Genomic DNA, 22,952 nt, shown 5'->3' with positions numbered 1-22,952 from the left:
GCACTTCAGCCTGGACCACATATAGATACAGTCAAGACATATAGATACAGTCAAGACATTGCAAATCCCTAGACATAGCATAAGGGCTTGCACCTCTGTTATGAAGCCATGTGCAACTTTATGATAACTAAGGGGCAGCTTCTTAACCGAACGGTATGGTGTAAATAAAATAGAACTATTGTGAGAAATGTTGTCAACGATTTATCCCCCGCCAACACTGTTTACTTATGTGGACTGCATAGTGTGGCCATACACATTCAATAGGTTTAGACCAAAGACACTGGTAAAAAGCTGCCCATATGAATGTATACTTGGGGGAGAGCAGAGTAAACCATTGCTAGACATCTCTGAAAACAAAGGATCAGGTGGTGAAAATGAACATGTCCAATGTTTCCACATGCTTATGCCTAATAAATGTTTGCTGGACACCTCAAACACATTAGATGGATGGCAGGTCTCACTGAAATTGTATTCTCAGCCAACCTTACTATAGTTATGGGAATCTTCACCTTTAGGTTTATGCAAATATTAAGCAAAAACATTTCCTGCATACCTGTCACACATTGTTGTAATTGACTGGGAGGTAAAAAGTAAATCTGGGGAAAGTTTGTTTGACGGTGTGAGGAGTTTCCAGTGAATTACATAACACACGAGAATTTATGTTAGAAGAGGACAGATCACCGTCCAGAGCGGCTGTTCCCTTCAAGGATGGCATCTGCTAAGATCTCTGAAGTCCAGACCTGTTCTACCTGCCTGTATTGTTGTTTTAATCCTGCAACTCTGCAATGTGGACATGTTATCTGTGAATACTGCATGAAGAAAGCAGAGTGCACACAAGACAGTGATCAGTGCTCTGAATGTAAGGCAAATATAAAGCAAGAAGAGGCAGAGGTTCTGTGCACCTACTGTGTGCAGCTCCCTGCACCTGCCATGAAGACATGTCTCAATTGTGATGCTTCTCTTTGTGAGAAACACCTGAAAGTCCACAAGTCACCAGATCATGTGTTAGTAGAGCCCACCATGGATGTGCGCTACCACAAATGTGCAGTCCACGATGAGGTTTTGAAGTACTACTGCCCAGAGGATGGTTCTTTCATCTGTACCACCTGCCTTCTGATTGGAAACCATAAGGCACATCCGGTGGAAACACTTCAAGTTGCTTCTGAGAAAAAAAAAGAGAAACTCAGAGGTTTGTTGGAAAAGCGCATCTTAAGAAAGGAAAGGACTCAAGGTAAAATTGAGGACTTTAAGATGGAAATAAGCAGCGTGAAGTACAAAGCGGAAGCCATAACAGACCGAGTAACCCGTCTCTTTACAGATGTAAGGGCACAGCTAGATGCCCTAGAAAAAGGGGTTTTGAAAGAGGTTTCAAGGCAGGAAGACCTTGTGTTACATTCTCTGTCTGAACAGGTTGAAGAGCTGGAAATTAAACTGAAGAGATTATCGAAACAAATATTTGATACTGAGAAGCGGTGTCAGATGAGCGATCCACTGTCTATCCTAAGAGCCCATCCGACAAACTCAATGACAAATGGCTGCGGCAGAAAGCCGACTGATGAAAGTGTCTACCAAGTGGAAAGTTTTGATGAGATTCTCATTTCTATGACACTGCACAGAAATCTAGCTAAAATTGTGAAAAATGTAAATGCTGTGGAAGAATTTCAGGTGTTGGAGGTCTCAGAGGTTTTGCTGGATGTGAACACGGCTGGAGACTACGTAGTCCTCTCAGGAGACCAGAAAACTGCCAGCAGCTCGGCCATAAATCTTCGCAGGCCAGAAAAACCTGAAAGGTTTTATTGTGTCCAGGTTCTCAGCACCAAGAGCTTTTCTTCAGGCCGACATTCATGGGAGATAGAGGCAAGTAACTCTGGGGACTGGATGATTGGGGTGGCCTATTCAACCATAGAAAGGAAAGGCTCTCTCTCTTTCCTGGGTCTTACTGACCAGTCCTGGTGTCTGTGGAAATCGAATAATAAGTATACAGTGAAACATAACTCTGAAGTAATCCACGTAGATGTCGAGAATTCCTGTCAGAGATTTCTAATATATCTGGACTATGATGCCGGTCAGCTGTCCTTCTATCAACTCAGCGACCCCATCTGCCACCTATACACCTACAAGACCACCTTCAATGTCTCTCTTCATGCTGCTTTCAGGGTGGAGGATGACGCCTGGATTAAGATCATTAGCTAAAAGCTATACTACCAACTAGAGTAAAGTGACTATGAAAGCTGACATGCTGTACAGACGTTTCCAAAATGACAATGAGGAACATTATTTCAGTAAATATTTGCACATAGAGTGATATAATTCACTACTTTTTCTTCTATGTAAAGTACTATTGTAGGCCTACAGAACTTTTTATAATATGATCTCCTCGGCTCTGTGGTACACGTCTACGTTTGTTATCTGCTACTGACTGATCTTGTTTCTTTCTTATCACTATCACCTATCACTATTCATATCACCTATACCTGGGACTTAAAGGGAACCTGTCACCCCCCGTGACGGGGTGACAGGCTCCCGACCCCCCCGTTAGAGCCCCCTATACTAACCTAATCCCGCCGGGTCCCGCTTCTGGAGGTGGTCGGGTGATGAAGATCTCAGCCGCTGCAGCCCGGCGCGTGTGCTGAGAGATGAGTCCAACACCCATAGAGAATGACAGGAGAGTCCAGCGCTCCGTCATTCTCTATGAGCGTTGGACTCATCTCTCAGCGCGCGCCGGGCTGCAGCGGCTGAGATCTTCATCACCCGACTACCTCCAGAAGCGGGACCCGGCGGGATTAGGTGAGTATAGAGGGCTCTAACGGGGGGGTCGGGAGCCTGTCACCCCGGCACGGGGGGTGACAGGTTCCCTTTAACTGTATCTAAAGCAAGGTCATGTCAAGTCGTTTCCCAATGTTATACGATGTAATTACTTGATTGCTGATATCTGAATGCAGATATTTCCTTTTTTTCTGTTGTGTTTCTTTCTATATATCTGTTAAAATTGTTTTGCTAAAAACCTAATAAATTATCTGATTTAAAAAAAAAAAAACTATTGTAGTAAGCCTTAGATATAGCCTTTAATATAATGTAATTGTTAGTAACTGAGTAAGGGCCCTATTACAACAACAGATTATCTGACAGATTTTTTTAAGCCAAAGACAGGAATGGATTTGAAAAGAGGAGAAATCTCAGTCTTTCCTTTATCATCTGTTCTCTGTTTATAGGCCATTCCTGGCTTTGGCTTCAAAAAAATCTGTCAGATAATTTGTTGGTGTAATAGGGCCCTAAGTTAAACTGGGGTAATAAACAAATAAGCACACATGTGCACACATAGGGAAGACAATATGTCGAATAGCATCCACATGCACGGCTGAAACACACAACATAAAGGATGAGCGAAGCTACAGTAAGTGCTGTTTTAGAAAACGCTGATAGCTCGGCATCTGACTCCCAATGGCTTGAGAAGATGTATGGGCAGTATCCATGTTTTCCAGGCAGCCTTAGGGTTGCATCAATCTTCTCCAGCCACTGGGAGGCAAATGCACAGTGTTCAGGGTTTCCTGCAATGGAACTTACTGTAGTGTCCTTCACCTCTACTACATTTGTTTTGTTGTATCACAGATTGGTGTTTTTTTGTTTTTTTTTTTGCTTGCTAATATCCATGAAGTAATTTATGGTAAGCCAGTTTGATCCTTAGTCATGTAATACACTGCTGTTATATTACACGTACAATTATTTTCAGTGTAGAACCACGGATATGACTGCCCAATGTTAACACAGCTGTAAGCATACGATAGGTGTCTTTGTATTATGTTGTTGGTTTAGCTCATATTTACTCTTGTCTGTGATTTCACAATTTAACCTTTATCGCTCTGAGCTGTGGAACTTTTTTTATATAGGGAGATACCAGACATCTATGGGTGAAATTACAGCAGTGGTATTTTACTGCCAATTCCATTGTTATGCACCCTGAGGTAAGCAGCATCAGAGCTTCTATACCCAGGGCTTATCTGCCCCCCATTGTTCATAAAAGCTAGACCAAGCCAAATGCCCATATTATATAGGAGATTACTGCTCTTTATAATAACTTAAGGCCCTATACCACGGAACGATTATTGGCCGTTAAGGCCGATAATAGTCCTGTGGAATAGAAGGCAACGATCAGCCGACTTCGTTCATGTCTGTTGATCGTTGCATCGTTTGTCTTGTTTGAAAGACAAACGACTGGGATAGCAGCGATCTGCTGTCGTCGCTCCATGGAATAGGAGTGGCGGCAGCAGACCGCCACTACCGCCTTGGGGCTGCCCCCACAGCTCCCCGTGGCCCCTCCTGTGCTCACCCGCTCGCTGCTGCCGCGTGTAATAGCGGTGACAGTGATCGGGGAACAAGGAGTAAACGAGCGTGGACAGTGCTCATTTGCTCCTCTCGTCGGCCCGTGGAATAGGGGCTTTAGGTGACTAACTAAACCAACATGTTAAAGGACAAACAAATAAAATAACTTTGACAAAACTTAAATTTGGGTGAGTAATTTAATAAAGTAATATTTTTTTCTACTTGTATTGGAAATATGAGGGAAGTAAAAGAGCTTCAGTCAGGTCTCGTCATTTTTGCAAGAAAAACAAATCATGCCTTTTATATGGTACTACAGTTCCTCTGTTAATAATTACAGTACAAGGAAAGAGCAACATTTGTTTTCTAATTAACATTTACTAGAAAGAAACAGGGAATTTTGTCTACAAAGGGGATTCCCCCAACGCCCCCCCCTCCCACCACCACCACCGTGAATGGTTTCTAGTTCCTCATTCTCTTAGAGCCATTGGTATTTTTAGGTCTGCCTCTGGCCCAACAGGTTATATAACAGCATTGTTTACCTGAGTTACTGTTTAAAATATTTCTTGTGTGTAGAAACAACAATGTAGTTAGGCATATTGCAATTAAGAAGTCTTTGAAAGCTGTTGTGGTGGTTCTATTGGTCATCGACCCATCTGATTGCCCAGTAATGGAAAGATGCTTGAGACATTATACCATCCAACCATGTGAAGGTCTTTTTCTTATTCCTCTTTTTTTGTGTCCCCTCCAGCAATTTTTACATCCTCTCATCCACATTGGATCATCTATTCCATAATAACGACTCCAAAGGCTTTGCTAGTTGGGACATCATTCCCACTTATGATGCCAAATTGTAATAAATAAAATGAGGTGAATATTGATCATAAATCCATGTTAAAATGTGTGTAAATCAATACATCTCATCCATGTGTTCCACTCGTGATTGACTGATTATGTCTTTACTCGTGTACATGGAGCTGCTCATCTTCCAGTTCATTATGGGGTATATCTTTCTTAAGGTTTTTAGTTTCCTACCACCAGTGTCATGCTTTTTTTCTTATTTTGGCTATCAAGACTTTCCGCAGGTTTCTCTATATCCATACACACGTTACCAGTAATCACTGTCGTGCGTACAGTGTTCTTGAGTTACATTAGACAAGAAAACGGAAAGACAGGTCGGTCTTGGATATTTCTTTCTGATAATACTCATCAAATTTCTCGCTTTGAGACACTGTGAAATGGTTTTTCCAATCTCCACAGATTCCTGAAAAAAGGGAGAGCGAAAGAGCCATCAGCTCAAGATACTACGCAGTTGATGTTGTTTTTGGACATAGCAGGAAGTAGTCGACAAGGATTGTACAGATAAGCCAAAGCCATGCAAATTCTGGTATTTTTCAGTTGTTTCCACCCTTTTACAGTGTATTCATCATAGTGCACCTCGTACTGCTCAGGTGAGTTTAAGAACAAAAATATCAGGATGCAGAGAAATAAAAAAAAAAATATTGTAGTATGACTAACAACCACTAGAGGCTGCATTCAGTAAAATTGTTAGTTATTTATGCCAAGTATGAGCTGTATGTGGGGGTCTGCTAGCTGGTGCATCTAGAAACCACCAACATGGAGTTTGAATTTTTAGGCCTTTTTGGATGTTGAATGTTTTTGGAGATTACCAGAGCCACACCAAAGTAAGAAAAAGAATCAAACTGTCTCCTAAAAAGCTCTGCTCCCCTCCACCACCACTGTATATGAACTTGGCGCTTCCTAATATAACATACATTAAAAATTATTCATCAAATAAATCTAAAATAATCACAACTACTTCAAATTACTGTGCTGTGCTGCAGATGGGAAGTCCTTACTTTTGAAGGGATTGTTTGGCTTGGCATAGATCCCCAGTCAATGTTCTAAGGGCCCTATTACATAGAGTGATAAAAGGCAGAATCAGGCTGATTATCTCTCCGTGTGCTAGAGACAACAATCAGCTGATGACAGCGATCATCGGCTGATCGTGTCTTTTGGCCCTGATCTAAAATCATTGTCAGTCGGGCATGCATCACTATGTGTAATAGCAATGCGTGTCCGGTGGCTGATGACTGTGCCAAAAAAATAAATAACAAACTGTATACATACCTCTACATGCTCCCTGGTGTTGTACTTTTTTTTTCTCACCTCCTGGAGCCAGCGCTGTAGCTTCAGAGCCGGTGTCTGAACTGACAGGCTGCTCAGCCGATCATTTGCTGCGGCAGTCCCATCTCGACCAGTGTGTGTGTGTGTGTGTGTGTGTGTGTGTGTGTGTGTGTGTGTGTATATAATATAATGTATACATAATATTATTATTTTATTTTTTATTTTATAGAAACAGGGATTTGATCAAATCACTGACCCCTTTCACCTCCTGCTCCCTGCTTGCTGTGTGATGCTATCTCCTACTCCCTGCTTGCTGTGTGATCCTGCCTCCTGCTCCCGGCTCTGCTTCCCTGTCTGCCTCCGATCCCGTTTGCTGTGTGATGCTGCCTCCTGCTCCCGGCTCTGCTCCCCTGCCCTCCTCTGGTGCTGTGTGGTGATGCCTCCTGCTCCCGGCTCATCTCCCCTGTCTGCCTCCGATCCCATGTGAGGATGCCTCCTGCTCCCGGCTCTGCTCCCCATGTCCGCCTTCGGTTCTGTGTGCTGTGTGCTGATGCCTCCTGCTCCTGCATCTGTTCCCCTGTCCATCTCCTGCTCCCTAAAAATTAACAGTTTAGTTACCTGTTTCCTTTGTTAATTAGTTTTGAATAAATAATTTTTGTTTCAATGACTATTGTTGTGTTAATAAATCTAGAGCCGGGCGACTCCTGACTCGTTTATTCCATCATTTCCCTGAAAGGGGTCAGTGATTTGATCAAATAATTGACTTTCTTCAGGGAAATAATGGAAGGGCTTGGCCATTTCATAGTTTTCGGGGATTTGATCAAATCTCTGATTCTATCATTTCACTGCAACATATACATACATACACATACATACACACACACACACACACACACACCTTTCTGTATGATAATTGAGCCGTGTAATAGGCAGTAAATGAACTAGCAGTTTGACGCTAGTTAACAAAAGTGATTGGGCCATGTAATGCTACGTTTACACGGAACGATAATTCGCCCGATCGTACAATTAAAAATTTCTGAGTAACGTTTTTTTTTCATAACGATCAGCGTTTAGACGGTATGATATATCATACGGAAAATTCGTTTTGCGATCGCTTAAGCCTATTTCACACATTCACACATTGGTTAAATCGGCGAACGACTGTTCACACGGAACGATCTGCAAATTTTTTGCAAACTATCAACGACGATTTGAGAAGTTGTTGAAATATCAAAATAAACTATTTCACGCTCGTCGTTTGATCGTTCGCAACGTTTACATGTACGATTATTGTTCGAAATCGATCGTTATCGTGTGAATTCGCACGATAATCGTTCCGTGTAAACGCAGCATAATACAGCCCTAGTGGCCCATTTACACAGAGATTGTCTGACAGATTATCTGCCAAAGATTTGAAGCCAAAGCCAGAAACACTATAAACAGATCAGGTCATAAAGGAAAGCCTGAGATTTCGCCTCTTTTCAAATCCATTCCTGGCTTTGGCTTCAAATCTTTTGTCAGATAATCTGTCAAATAATCCTTCTGTGTTAAGGACCCTAAGGGCCCTATTCCACCGGACGATTATCGTCCGCATAATCGTTAACAATCTTAAACGACCGCTATTGTGAAAGACCTGAAAACATTCACTCATTTCCATGGAACGATAATCGCTACTTATGATCGTATTTGCGATAGTTTTTTTTCTTCGCTATTGCGTTTGTATCTACTGTGAACGACTGAACGAAGTCTTATTCAATGCGAACGATTTGCGAACGAGCAACAATAAAAATAGGTCCAGGTCTTATAAAGCAATCAACGATTTCTCGTTCGGTCGTTAATTGTTAACTGCATTTCAACCGAACGATTATAGTTTGGATTCGAACGATTTAACGATAATCTGAACGATAATCGTCCGGTGGAATAGGGCCCTTAGACTCCTAGAATAAGTAAAATACTGATTTGAATGGTGTAAGAACTCTTTTGCATATTCTTTCTTCCCTATTCTTATGGCAGCCAGGTGGCAGCGTTGTACCTTTCCTCATGAACGGAGAGACCGACTGGTCCATAATAGAAGAGGAAATGGCGCTGTAGTTTGTTTTGGGGTTTTCTTTCATTGCCTTGAAGGAGGTTTGTAGACAAATCTTCTCCAGGACATCATTTGAGAAATCCTTTCCTAGAAACTTCATCACTTTCTTGATCTCCCGCTTTGGGTCCTGTTTATATAAAAGAAATGGTCAACATTTACTACTACTGAATAGGTCATACAGGATGTTAGGATTCCCCAGGGGGAGAAACAACATACTTTCTGTCACACTAAAAACCTGTGAGAGGTTCTCCGATTTAACCAATTGCTTCCAAGAATTTATCTCTTTCTCTCTCAGGAAAAATAGGGGAAACTGAGTCTACCTGCCAAGCCCTCTGGAAGTACGAAGTGAAGAAGGCTTACCTCTAACATATCCTCATAGAACATATAAAGGATATTTCTTTCTTGTTTTAGGGCCCAAAATTCTTTGACATGAGCACCCCATGGCCCAAATCCCACTAGGAAAAAGAGTAAATATGTAAATGACCAATAATGTGACACCATAATGTGTAAAAAAACAAAAACAAAAAGTTCAATTTGGGATGACTCACTGTTTCCTTGAATGAATTTATCAATGTAGTTGTCCCAGGTTCCAGGCTCCGGATGTAATTGGTTCATCTTATCGAAGTGATAAAATGACACTGCAACGTCTTTAGGATTTCTCGCTACATAGATTATCTGATACAGGCACAAATCAGTGAACAATTCAAAATTGCCTATACTAAAATGACTATGTGTTACTATATAGAAGAGAATAAAGCACAGTATCCAGTACCTTACATTTCTTTTCCCACAATGACTTGGGAAATAGAGACACAGGTAGATGGGTTTTGATCACTCTTGGAGAAGGAAGAGCGTCTAAGACCTGAGACCCTGGAAGAGAAATAGTACTTTTATTATTGTATATAGGGTGCAGTATTATAGTAGTTATATTCTTGTATATAGGAGCAGTATTATAGTAGTTATTCTATGGAGTGAGAGGTGGACAGCACCACCCAAGCAATTTCCAACACCTGAGGCTGGGACAGAGTGTAGGCAGCTCAAACCGCTGAGACAGTTTCCAGTGGTGCTCCGCTGAATAGGAAACGTAATGCAAATGCAGTAAGGGATAGAAGCGTGCACTCACCAGGCCGGTATGTCTTCAGATTGGTTTATTGAGAGGTGCGCTTCAATACATGCAGGGGGGGGGGGGGGTGAGGACTCATGTGTATCAGAAGACCTGCACGTGGTACATGAGGCAATATGGTTTGGCCAAATTATATACTAACTTCTGATGTTTTTTTTTTAATCAGATAGTTTTTATTTGTTTTTTTAACAAAACAATTTTTAAACACAGATATATAAAGGGAAACATAAAAAAAAGGGGTATCTGCAATCAAATAATTACATCGTGTAATATTACATCATGTAACATTGGAAGCGACTTAACATGCCCTTGTGTTAGGTACAATTAGAGTCCCAATTATAGGTGATATGAAAAAAAGGAACAAGAAAAGAACAAGATCAGTCATTAGCAGACAACCTTAACTAAGGAAAAAACAGTGAACAAACATACACGTGTATCGTAGCACCGAGGAGATCATATTATAAAAAGTTCCATAGACACATCTAAGCCCTACAATAGATCATATAGTGCGAGAGATAGGATACGCGTATCCGTTTGACATTTTGCATTAATGGCTGCTTGCCACTGAGTTGAGCATGACCTGTATAGGGTTTCTACAACAGTCCCATAAGGACCTCGAGGGTAGTCCCGCCGTGTCTAACCAACGCCCCCATATTTTTTCAAATTTATGCGGGCATTTCCTCCTAACGTAAACACCTCTTTCCAGTCTGATGGTGAGGTTCATTTTGGTCATAAATTCCTGTATTGTAGGGGGGTCTGTCTGAATCCACCTGGATGCGATTACTTTCCGTGCCTGATATAGCATTCTTTGAATTGCGATCATGTCAGTATCGTCTATATTTGGGAACTCTATAATCCCCAGTATGCAAGTTTTTGGTTCCATAGGTAGAGAGAGGCCGTATATTTTAGTGACTATATCCAGTATCCCCTTCCAGAAGGTCTCTAGCTGGCTACACGCCCATATCATATGCAATAGTGAGGCATTCTCTGAGTGGCACCTTGGACAGTCTGCAGTCGGCCAAGCACCAATTTTATGGAGAAGTATGGGTGTCTTATAGGCTCTATGTAATAAGAATAGCTGCGAGAGCCGCTGAGATTCACTAAGAGAAACCATGGTGGTAAGTTCAAGAACGTCGCTCCAGTTTTCATCAGACAGACTTCCCACATCCGCCTCCCATTTCTCACGTATCGTTAATGGGAATTGACTAAAGTGCTCTGAGAGGAGCTGATTGTATAAGGTTGATATCAGGCCCTTAGTAGAGTCCCCTTTAGATATATAGCTAAACAGGTCATGAGAAGTGATACTCAAGTCAGTCTGTCTTTTTTGTGCCTCATAAGCATGCCGAATTTGTAAGTATTGGTAGAACCGGGTATGAGGAAGGTCAAAGGTCGTGCGAATATATTCGAAGGTGGCTATTCCGTCCTCCCGGATGATGTGTTGCAGGAATAGAATACCCTTATCCTCCCATGGAGAAAACCCCTCCAGTTTAAAAAATTCTGGCAGTAGGGGATTACGCCACAGGGGAGCAAAGGTGGTAAAACTACCAATACCAAGCAGAGATTTTACCTTGGCCCAAACCTTGATCATTAGAGCTAATGTCGGGAGAACCCTTCCCTCCCATTTGGTGTCTCCAGTCTCTAAAGCCATAATGGGTAGTTTATGTCCACTCAGCCAATTAACTAATTTACCAGTCTGACTCATAGCTTCCTGACAGCCCCAACCACGTAAATGCTGTAACTGGGAGGCCAGGAAGTAGATATAGGGGTTTGGAAGGGCTAATCCCCCCGCAGTCTTATGTCTCTGTAACGTTTCTAGTTTGATACGTGGTGTACCTTTGCGCCAGACTAGATCACGGAATATACCCTGGATCTTATGAAAAAAGCGGAGTGGTATCCACACAGGGGAGTTGTGGATAACATAAAGCAGTTGGGGCATCAGAATCATCTTTAGGAGATTGCCTCTCCCTATGGCAGAGAGTGGGAGGCGGCACCAGGTGTCTACTTTAATCATGAATTTAGACAGTAACGGCTGAAGGTTTTTGGCAATAAAATCTCTAATGTGTGGGGTTATTATTATTCCTAGATATTTGAATTCAGTGACAATTTGCAAATTAGTGGAGACTAGAGCGCCTTCAGGCAGCGGTTTGAGGGGAAGGATAACTGATTTAGTCCAGTTTATGGACAGTCCAGAGCTTACTCCATATTCTTCTATAATAGACATAATATTAGGGAGAGATGTAAGGATATTACCAACGTATAGAAGCATATCGTCAGCATATAACGACACACGTTCCTCTCTGACACCCCTGGGGAAGCCCTGAAATGCTGAGGTCGTGCGCAGAAGGCAAGCCAGTGGCTCTATAGTAATCGCAAAAAGAAGGGGCGACAGGGGACAACCCTGTCTTGTGCCCCTTCCCAGCTCGAACCCCTCTGAGAGACATCCGTTAGCCCGGATTCTGGCCCTTGGTTGTTTATACAGTAATTGTACCCATTTGAGAAGTTGGGGCCCAAATCCCATCCGCCTCATGACAGCCCATAGGAAGGCCCACTCGACGCTATCGAAGGCCTTCGCAGCGTCGAGTGAGACCACCGCCGGGGACCCCGTCTCCCCCGCCCCCAATTGTATGTTCATGTGGAGCCTACGTAAATTAAGGGCAGTGGACCGTTCTGGCATAAAGCCCGATTGATCACTGTGGATCAGGGAAGTTATTAATTGTGTCAATCTGTTTGCCAAAGCCCGGGCCAAGAGCTTGACATCATTTGTTAGCAGAGATATGGGCCGGTAAGAGCCTGGCTCCTTAGGGTCCTTGCCTGGCTTTCTAATGACTACTATTGTAGCCTCCCTCATTGAAGGGGGTAGAGTGCCTTCTTGCAAAGAGTCACGGTAGACCTCTAACAGACGAGGAAGTAGGACATTCTGGTGTTTTTTATAAAACTCGGCAGGAAGACCGTCACATCCAGGGGCCCTCTCATTAGAGAGGGACTGGAGTGCGTCCTCCAATTCCTCAACCGCCAGAGGCCCCTCCAGCAAATCCCTCTGCTCAGGAGTCGGGCTGGGTAGGTCAATAGAGTGTAAGTAGTGGTCCAGCTCCGCGTCTGATTTTGTCAGAGTGGAAGTATATATATCTGTATAGTAGCTAAGCAGTACCTCTAGTATGCCCTTATCCGTATTTACTAACTGTCCTCCCACGTCAGCCAATTCCACAATATGGTTCGGGCCCTCCTGTGTTTTTACAATAGTGGCCAATAAGTGACCAGCACTCTCCCCCTCTTGGAAGAAGCGTTGCTTCTGGAAGAAGCGTTTGTCCTCAGCAATTTTCAATAAGTGATCACTATAAAGTTTTTGTGCCTCCTCCCATCTGTTCTTGTTCAATGTGGAAGGATCTGTGACCATAGTGTGTACTAACTTCTGATGTTGGTTTTAAATGTAGCTGAATAAGCTTTCGTGTCAGCCATGGGTACGATGTGCAGCCATTTCTGTCTTTTTGGCTTGTGTATATTTTATGTATTCTCTCCCTTTTTTTCATTGTGGCTAGCACTCGTGCTGTGTAAGACCCATGTGATCCAAATTAGCAGGAAGCACCTGTGTACATAAGGGAAGGATCTCCTAGTATTCTCCCATTCTACCTGCAGAGGAATGGAGAGAGGTAAGAGCTTGTTCACACTTGTGTTGCTTGGCATCCACTTTTTCCGCCGGTGGCGCCTGCGGGGTTCGGGGGGGCCCTTTAGGGTCTGGTCCTGTGACAATGGGGTTTCAGGGCCATTCCGTGGCCCCCCTTCTCTGCTTGCGCACGTTTTGCGGGGATTATGGTTGCTGACCGGCACAGTGATGTTTTTTGGTTAGGGACTCATGTGTATCAGAAGACCGGCACGTGGTACATGAGGCAATATGGTTTGGCCAAATTATATACTAACTTCTGATGTTGGTTTTAAATGTAGCTGAATAAGCTTTTGTGTCAGCCATGGGTGCGATGTGCAGCCATTTCTGTCTTTTTGGCTTGTGCATATTTATAGTAGTTATATTCCTGTATATAGGAGCAGTATTATAATAGTATATTACTGTATATAGGAGCAGTATTATAGTAGTTATATTCCTGCATATAGGAGCAGTATTATAGTAGTATATTCTTGTATAAAGGAGGCAGTATTATAGTAGTTATATTCCTGTATATAGGGGGCAGTATTATAGTAGTCATTCTTGTATATAGGAGCAGTATTATAGTAGTTATATTCCTGGATATAGGAGCAGTATTATAGTAGTTATATTCCTGTATATACGGGGCAATATTATAGTAGTTATATCCCTGTATATAGGAGCAGTATTATAGTAGTTATATTCTCGTATATAGGGATCAGTATTATAATAGTTATGGAAACTGTAGAAAAAAGACGTCTTGCACTCTCCCAAGAATAGTGGAATCTTCAGTTTATTGTAGATCGCGAAGAGCAGGCAGGGAAGGGGGAAGGTGGTAGACGGGCACGTCTCAGGAGGCGACTGTTTGCGACGGTCGCCTCCTGAGACGTGCCGACGAGCCACCTTCCCCCTTCCCTGCCTGCTCTTTGTGGTCTACAATAAACTGAAGATTCCACTATTCTTGGTAGAGTGCAAGACGTCTTTTTTTTCTATAGTTATCATTACATTTCTCATTGCATTTTGTGCACTGCCCTAGGAGTCAATTCAGACACGATTTTCTTATTACGCTGGTACTATAGAGGTGCCAACCTCTCTCCTCCTCATTGATTATAGTAGTTATATTCTTGTATATAGGAGCAGTATTATAGCAGTTATATCCCTGTATATAGGAGGCAGTATTGTAGTTGTTACATTCTTGTATATAGGAGCAGTATTATAGTATAGTCCCTAAATAAGACTAGGGTACTGTACGCCCACACTTCCACCTGTCCTCCCTTCCCCGCTGTGAACTATGCCTGAATAAAGATTCCAGTTTGCCGGTGAGTGCCCTTATCTCTCTCGTTTTTTATTATAGTAGTTATATTTTTGTATATAGGAGACTGTATTATAGTAGTTAGATTCTTATACATAGATGACTGCAGTTCTTGTGGTCAGACCACAACAATATATCAATTAGTCCTGTGGTAGAAAGTGAAAATATACATTGACTATCAGACATGAGGATGTAACTTTCCGCGTACCTGGGGGCACCGCACCAGGCACCCAAAACTCCAGCATCGGGACCTTGTTGAAGATGGCATCTCTCTGGCTCTTTTCTATGTCCCCATCATTCAGGATGATATCCACAATCTCGCTCATCCATGTTGTACCTTGACAATACAATCAAATTATCTAAGATGTTGTTTACCATCAAACCTCTATACAGTACAAGGAACTCATGACTGACCTGATTTGGGGTATGTGGCGATAACAATATCATCTTCTCTTGCCTGGAAATTATCAATCCTCTCCCAGTTTGGGGTACAAGCACAGATTATTGGGACACCTCGGATCTTAACCCAATCTTTCCGAAAAAAATCTGATCCCATCGTGTCAAATGTGATCTGCTGGAAAAAGCAAGAGAATAAACTTTTCCGACTAGTGAAGACCTCTTCTATTGATATTCTTCTTGTCTATACTACAACAGTGGACCATCCCCTTGCATTTCGTGTCTAGCAGTTTTCTTCAGGGTTTACAGTGTCACTCACTGGTCTGCAGTCACTATAGAGTTTCCCACACGGTTCCTAGAACTCTGTATTCTGGCCATGGAGATAAAAAAAAGCCACCTCCTTCTCACCACCTCCCTCTTCTCAGGCCATGAACTTCACTTAACTGTTTGCAGTATTACATAATGTTTGCAGGACAACACCAATGAATGGATAATTCCACTCCAAGATACTTGTCTTTGGTGCAATTTTTGCAGATTCCCCAGAAGTGTTCCTATGGAAGATTGCAGGTTGTTTTGGAGATGTTTGCCAATAGGATAAAAAGCCACAATATCATCAGGGAATCACATGATGCATAAAGGCCTTCTGGGAATGGGACGTGGACTGTGGGCATTTCGTGCAATAAACTATATCCGTAGATAAGAGAATGGTGTTATGTAGGTCAGAATTGTTAATAAGGGGTAGAGATGTGGGGAGGGAGGGTCAGAGGCACAGGCTGGGGACTGAAAGAAAGAACCTGCTGTGTGAGAGGAATGTGAGTGAGTCAAGTTTAACCATTTCACCACTTGGAAACACATTGGATGTACATTGACAGGTTAGGACTAGTCTATACCTACGCTGGAGAGCCTGTTAGGGCCCTATTTCACCGGACAATTATCGTTCGAATAATCGTTAACAATTAACGATCTCAAATGACCACTATTGCAAAAGACCTGAAAATGTTCACTCATTTCCATGGAACGACAATCGTTACTTATGATCGTATTTGCAATCGTTTTTTCTTTGCTATTGCGTTCATATCTACTGCGAATGACCGAACGACATCTTATTCAATGCGAACGTTTTGCGAACGAGCAACGATAAAAATAGGTCCAGGTCTTATAAAGCGATCAACGATTTCTCGTTCGGTCGTTAATCGTTAACTGCTATTCAAACAAACGATTATCGTTTAGATTCGAACGATTTAACGATAATCTGAACGATAATCGTCCGGTGGAATAGGGCCCCTAGGTACCGCTATCTTAGGGTCCTATTACACTGAGCGATTTTTAACGATCAACGACTAAGGATAAACGATTGCAAACAAGATTTTTTATCTTTAACCTGAAATCGTTCACCCTATTACACAGAACAATAATCGTTACTACGATCGTAATTGCGATCGTTACTATGTTACTATCGCTTATTCCTTCTGATCCCAGCAAAACAATGAACAATGTGCATTTACACTGAACGATTAGTGAAAAAACGTGGAACTTGAGCAAACGAATGTGGAATTACAGCGAACAATTAACGATAATTTTAGGTTCAGATCTAAATCAACGACATACGAATGATTTTTCGATCGTTACCTGCAATTACACAGAACGATTATCATTTAAATTCGAACGATATAACTATTTTTCGCACAATAATCATCCCGTGTAATAGTGCCCTTAGATTCTATTAAAAATACTGACCAATGTTGAGATAAAATACTGGACACCATGACAGAAACCCGACAGATCCCATTAAAGTCATTGGTGTCCGAAATAAAAAAAAAAAAAACGTAGTGGGGACTGCTGTGGCTGTAGTGGGGACTGGTGTATCTGCAGCGGGGACTGCTGTGGCTGTAGTGGGGACTGCTGTGGCTGTAGTGGGGACTGCTGTGGCTTTAGTGGTGACTGCTGTAGATGTAGCAGGGACTTGTAACTGTAGTGGGGGGCTGCTGTAACTGTAGTGGGGGCTGCTATAGCTGTGTATTACATATACTTCTATTGGTGATCACATGGGTGCAAATCAGCATCCACGTGATCATAAATGTTAGAGATAACTATCAAGAACTGCCTTAAATAATCCCTTTTACATATTTTGAGTTCTGTGGAGACATGTGAAGAAGTAATCCCATTTACCAGGGGCATAACTGGTACACTTTGATCTGTAAGGCAAATCCCAGCATGATAATGACCTGATTAATCAAACAGCGCAATGGGGTCCAGCAGTACCAGCTGATCAGTAGGCAGAAAGAGGAGGAGGATGCATGTCAGTAGTTCACAACCCTGGTTAGTGAACATAAAAACTAAAAATGTCCAAAGTCTTAACAGCATCAATACAGTGTTTGGACTGTTATGGTCTTTAGGTATACTTAATGAAGACCTTCACAGTTGAAATGTTGTATTTTTACCTGACCACCCAGTCTACTACTGGACACTGACGGACTTTGCACTTTTAATGACCTGATTGATGTCGTACATTGTAGATAGCTGTTGGCTAAATGGCCAATGCTCATCTCTTCCATAAATGTATGTGCACACCTGACTGACTCATCCTAGTATGCTTGTGTGGTAAGAGTTAGTTAGTGTTAGAGTGTAAGTGGTGATGTAGTACCAGAGTTTCGCCACAAGACGCTATTGCAAGTGTGTGTATTCAGGTATTGCACAGCTGTAGTGCTTAACCCTTTGAAGACCAAGCCCAAAATGACCCAGTGAACCCCACAAATTTTCATTTTTGCGTTTTTGTTTTTTTCTCCTCCCCTTCAAAGAGCTCTAGCACTTTCATTTTTCTATCTACAGGGCCATGTAAGGACTTGTTTTTTTTCAAGAATAGGTGTACTTTGTAATGGCGCCTTTCATTCTACCATAACATGTATGATGGAACCCCAAAAATACGTTTAGGGGGGTTCCTGTGTCTACGTAATGTACTATACAGTAAAAGTGACATGATACCATTATTCTATAGGTCAGCCAGAACACAACCATATTGTAACGCCTGGAGTAGTGGATCCACTGGACCGTCACTAGCGATAGCACTAACCTCACCAGGGAGCGGAGTCTAAGGGGCTGCTGGTTTTCACCAGAGCCCGCCGCAAGGCGGGATGGACTTGCTGCGGCAGGCGACCCCCAGGTCGCTACCCCTGGCTTGGTTGCTAGTGACGGCAGGCGAGGCGTGGCAGGAGCAGTAGGCAGGAGAGGACTGTAGACGTGCAGGCAGAGGACTGTAGACGTGCTCGCAGGTGGCGGACAGGACTCAGGAACAATGGGAAGGCAGCGGGCAAGGACTAGGGACAAGGACTGAAGACAGGAACAAGGGACAAGGACTAAGGTCAGGAACAACAGGGAGCTGGGCCAAATGCTATGGGAAGCAAGTAGAGGCTCCAACACCTGTAGAGGGGCAGGGCTGGAATTTATAGGAAGTGATAAGAGCACCTTCCAATAAGGGACGGACTGGCCCTTGAAATCTGAGACAGCCGCCCTAGGAGGTGGGGACGCGCGCGCCGGCCGGCACAGCGGGTGACTGGAGCGGGGCGAGGTAAGGCGCCCCCCGGGGCCGAACTAGTAGCAGCGCCGGGTCCCTGTACATGGACCCCGGCAGCTGCATGGAGAGGTCGCGGCGGCGGTCCGGAACACGGGACGCCGCCGCGGCCGTGACAGTACCCCCCCCCCTTTGGCCTCCCCCTCTTTCTTGCCTGCAGATGGAGGCAAATCAGTGATGAAGTCCATCCCTATGTGGCGAGGGGATGTGGATTTGCGGATGAAACCCTTCTGTAAGTTCTCCCGGGTATAAGAGGACATGGCCTCAGTCTTGGGTACCGAGAGAGGGTACACCCGACCTTGTGGAGGAGAAGTTCCAGAAGGAGGGAGACCTCTCCTACCGGACCTAGGTGCTGGCGTTTCCCGGACGCTTGAGGATGTTGGGGACATCTCAGCCGAAAGTGATCCGAACCACCGCAGTAAAGGCAGAGATTCAGCTCCAGACGACGAATTCTTTCATCAGGCGTCAGGTGAGCCCGTTCCACCTGCATAGGAATCTCAGGAGTCGACTGGGACACCAGAACGCCAGGATTCTGGAAGACCGGCGCCAGCTGGTGATGGCGACGGGACAGGCTTAGTCGCCGTTCATGCCAGACCTCCTCCTCTCTCAGAAAAACGGGTATCGACCCTGGTGGCCAGTAGGATGAGTTCTTTCAGGGAGGTAGGTAGGTCTCGGGCGGAAAGCACGTCTCTCACCCGACTGGACAGGCCCTTCTTGAAGGTGGCTATTAGAGCGGCCTCATTCCAGTCTAATTCTGCCGCCAGGGTGCGGAACTGGATGGCGTAGTCACCAACAGAGGAGCTCCCTTGAGAGAGGTTGAGGAGAGCAGTTTCAGCTGAAGAGGCACGGGCAGGTTCCTCAAAGACTGAGCGAAACTCGACTAGGAAGGTTCAGAGATTGGCAGCAATAGGATCATCTCGGTCCCACAGCGGCGTGGCCCAGGCCAGAGCTCTACCCTCCAATAGGCTGATGATGAAAGCCACTTTAGAGCGCTCGGTGGGAAACTGGCTACTTAAAAGTTCAATATGCATGGTGCACTGAGTCAGGAATCCTCTGCACAACTTGGAGTCACCAGCGTATTTGCTTGGGAGAGCCAGTCGAAGTGTAGAAAAATCAGCAGGAGGTGGTGTGTGCTGGGCTGTAGTATGCTGCTGTAAGGTGGCAGTGAGTTGCTGGATCTGCTGCGACTGTTGCTGGATTTGTTGCGCCTGTTGGGCGACCACTCGGGCTACGTCACGGATATCAGGCACCTCGCCGGGATCCATGGTTGGAGCCTACTGTAACGCCTGGAGTAGTGGATCCACTGGACCGTCACTAGCGATGGCACTAACCTCACCAGGGAGCGGAGTCTAAGGGGCCGCTGGTTTTCACCAGAGCCCGCCGCAAGGCGGGATGGACTTGCTGCGGCAGGCGACCCCCAGGTCGCTACCCCTGGCTTGGTTGCTAGTGACGGCAGGCGAGGCGTGGCAGGAGCAGTAGGCAGGAGATAGTGCAGGCAGAGGACTGTAGACGTGCTCGCAGGTGGCGGATAGGACTCAGGAACAATGGGAAGGCAGCGGGCAAGGACTAGGAACAAGGACTGAAGACAGGGACAAGGACTAAGGTCAGGAACAACAGGGAGCTGGGCCAAATGCTATGGGAAGCAAGTAGAGGCTCCAACACCTGTAGAGGGGCAGGGCTGGAATTTATAGGAAGTGATAAGAGCACCTTCCAATAAGGGACGGACTGGCCCTTGAAATCTGAGACAGCCGCCCTAGGAGGTGGGGACGCGCGCGCCGGCCGGCACAGCGGGTGACGGGAGAGGGGCGAGGTAAGGCGCCCCCCGGGGCCGAACTAGTAGCAGCGCCGGGTCCCTGTACATGGACCCCGGCAGCTGCATGGAGAGGTCGCGGTGGCGGTCCGGAACACGGGCCGCCGCCGCGGCCGTGACACATATGTAGGTTTATACAGATTTTCTTATGTTATATATTTCTTTATTAAATCATTTTTTTTTTTCAATTAATTATTAATAAAATAGACGTATTGTGATGCTTATAATGGTTTTAGTTTGTCACCTACGGGGCTGTATGGGGTGTCATTTTTTTTGCGTCATGATCTCTTCTTTTTATTAATACCATTTGTGTAGATCGGACGTTTTGATCACTTTTTATTATTTTTATTTTTATATATCTATAATGTAACAAAAAATCGGCAATTCTGGCACTTTTTTCCTTCTACGCCGTTCACCATTTACGATGACAATTGTTATATTTTAATAGATCGGACAATTATGCACACTATGATATATATGTTTATTTATTTATTTTTATATGTTTTATTTATATAGTCGGAAATGGGGGTGATTTTATCTTATTGGGGTAGGGGCTTTGGGGTAGTTTTAAAAACAATGTTACTTTTTTTTTTTTTACACATTCTAAGTCCCCTTGGGGGACTTTTACCTGCAATCAGTACATTGCATACACTGTACAATGCTATGCCATAGGCATAGCATTGATCAGTGTTATAGGCGCTCTGCAACAGAGCACCGATCGGACTGCACCAAGGAAGGTAAGAGACCTCCGGCGGTCCGCAGCGTTTAAGGGGTTAATGGCAGGCTGCAGCGTGATCGCTAATTATTAATGGTGGGGACCCGGCTACTCACTGCGGCCTGCCCCCACCTGCTATGAAGGTTCATAGCAGGATAAACACCCTGGACGTACAGTAACAACCAGGGTTGTCTGACAGACTCCCAGGGTGTAACTGTACGTCCAGGGTCATCTAGGGGTTAAGGAGTTATTATTTATTTGTATGTCACATGGATCTGTAGGCCAATGAGAGTACTTTCTTCTTCTATCATCTCTCTTTTTACTTCACACATACGCTCTCCTCACCCACTCACAGCACACCTTAAAGGGGCTGTAGGAAGGAAGTCACATGGGTAGAGGAAGTGTAGAGTCTTTTGTCGTTAGACTCTGTAGAGACAGGACACAACCTACCGTTTCTTCTTAAGTAACTCCACTCAACACTACGCAGTGTTAAGCTTCCACTAGAGAGGACAAGTCAGGGATCATCCCAACCCACGCCGTGGACCAGGAGAGACACAGTGCAGGACAGTATCCATAAGCAAGTAAAGGAACCGGATCCGGATAGAGCAAAGTTGCTAGAAGCCTATAAACTCTATCTCGCAGTGCGGGTGTAAGCAGGGAACCCTCAGCATTCCGCTCATCCCAGGTAACAAGGTCTGGGACTTGTGTCACCCTCTAGGATGGGTCACTCGACACTGGTGGGCAATAGGTGGTGCAACGACCAAAGAGTCAAAACACAGGCACAAGTATTCTCTCCTCAAGGATTCTTCTATTTCTACCTCCAAAATCCTGGCAGAGCACAGTACTACTTGGATTTGGACTCTCACGCCATCCTCCTCTCTACTCTTCTGATCTTCTTTCATACCTCTCAGCACACAACCCAGTCAGCACGTCTGTACCACACCACACTTGTATTCTGAATAGAGAGGGAGCAGTCAAAGTTGTTGCCAGACACCTCTGGTGGCTTCTTACCTTGCTGAGACCAATAGAATCAGGTGTACAAATCCAACATGGCTGACCATTCTCTCCTCTTCATCTGTCATTGGGGGGGGGGGGGGGGAGTTGGGAGGCCACCTTAAAACATACACCTCTTTCTAAATACTCTTAGTGAGGTCTGATTAGAGACTGGATATTGCTGCAAGAGGGCATATAAGTATATAAGTGCTTCCTGCTCCACCCTGTAGAAAAGCTCTTACAGGCTTCAGTACTGTCTGACTGGTTTGTGACTGTTAGACATGATTTGTCCCATTGACCAACTTTGAGAGGGGTCTTATCATTGGACTGAGAATATCAAGATGATTGTTTAGAATAGATGAATTACCCACTATCTAGGCCATTCTGATCTATGAGTATACAGGATCTACAGGCGCTTCTGCTCCATCTGTGGGCAAATGTGGCACAGGATGCAATGCAGAACCTGTATCCTTCATGCCAAACCATATCTTGTATCTAGACTAGAGGTGTCCAACAGGGTACTAGAGCCTTTTTCAAATGTATTTAAGAATATCATTTCCCTCTAATATTGTAATAACTTATAAATATTCCATCATTACAGTCACATACACAGCTCCTTCTCGGTGCATTATTTATTTTGTTAATGATTTTACAGCCATGTGGCCTGTGTCAGTCTCTTTAAGCTGATGTGCTGCATAGACTGAGAATTACACTCCTGGTGGTGCAGAATGATCTTTGGAATGTTTTGAAAAGAAAGGCTGGAAAAAAGGCAGACCACCTGAAGCGGCTGTTGCCTCGGGACATACACCCTGCACCCTAATCCATCCCCTCCCTGCTGTGTAACTTCAATGGAATAAAGTTTGAGCCTGAA

The 22,952-nt window shown here is 44.2% G+C and overlaps 2 protein-coding genes and 1 long non-coding RNA gene across 6 annotated transcripts in view; 2 read left to right on the top strand and 1 right to left on the bottom strand.

Moving 5' to 3' along the window:
• Positions 1 to 22,952, top strand: part of LOC138801566 (uncharacterized) — a 25,452-nt gene extending 2,500 nt beyond the window's left edge. Inside the window, exon 3 of one of the 2 annotated variants that reach the window (XR_011364626.1) lies at positions 22,737 to 22,952. This is a non-coding gene — a long non-coding RNA (uncharacterized lncRNA). Of the gene's footprint in view, positions 1 to 5,577; positions 7,113 to 22,736 lie in introns of those variants that run through there. The other variant, XR_011364627.1, reaches the window with a different exon arrangement.
• Positions 33 to 2,474, top strand: LOC138800514 (E3 ubiquitin-protein ligase TRIM39-like). Its single transcript, XM_069982247.1, has one exon. The coding sequence runs from the start codon at positions 709 to 711 to the stop codon at positions 2,191 to 2,193; it is 1,485 nt and encodes a 494-aa protein (XP_069838348.1). The 5' UTR covers positions 33 to 708; the 3' UTR covers positions 2,194 to 2,474.
• Positions 4,499 to 15,369, bottom strand: LOC138801565 (sulfotransferase 1B1-like). Of its 3 annotated transcripts, none has more exons than XM_069984528.1 (8): positions 15,315 to 15,369; positions 15,014 to 15,170; positions 14,808 to 14,936; positions 9,303 to 9,400; positions 9,079 to 9,205; positions 8,891 to 8,985; positions 8,477 to 8,657; positions 4,499 to 5,581 (listed from the first exon to the last, which is right to left on the bottom strand). In XM_069984528.1, exons 2-8 carry the CDS (start codon positions 15,153 to 15,155, stop codon positions 5,469 to 5,471), a joined length of 885 nt encoding a protein of 294 aa, XP_069840629.1. In that variant the 5' UTR covers positions 15,156 to 15,170; positions 15,315 to 15,369; the 3' UTR covers positions 4,499 to 5,468. The 3 variants fall into 3 exon arrangements, with proteins under 3 accessions (XP_069840629.1, XP_069840628.1, XP_069840627.1); XM_069984527.1 differs by having other exon boundaries at positions 15,014 to 15,173; positions 15,315 to 15,367; XM_069984526.1 differs by lacking the exon at positions 15,315 to 15,369 and having other exon boundaries at positions 15,014 to 15,306.

The sequence above is a fragment of the Dendropsophus ebraccatus genome, chromosome 9 (assembly GCF_027789765.1).
Source record: "Dendropsophus ebraccatus isolate aDenEbr1 chromosome 9, aDenEbr1.pat, whole genome shotgun sequence".
NCBI classification, from domain to species: Eukaryota; Metazoa; Chordata; class Amphibia; order Anura; family Hylidae; genus Dendropsophus; species Dendropsophus ebraccatus.
Note: the sequence above shows the minus strand (reverse complement) of the source record. Positions and strands in the feature narration are given on the sequence as shown.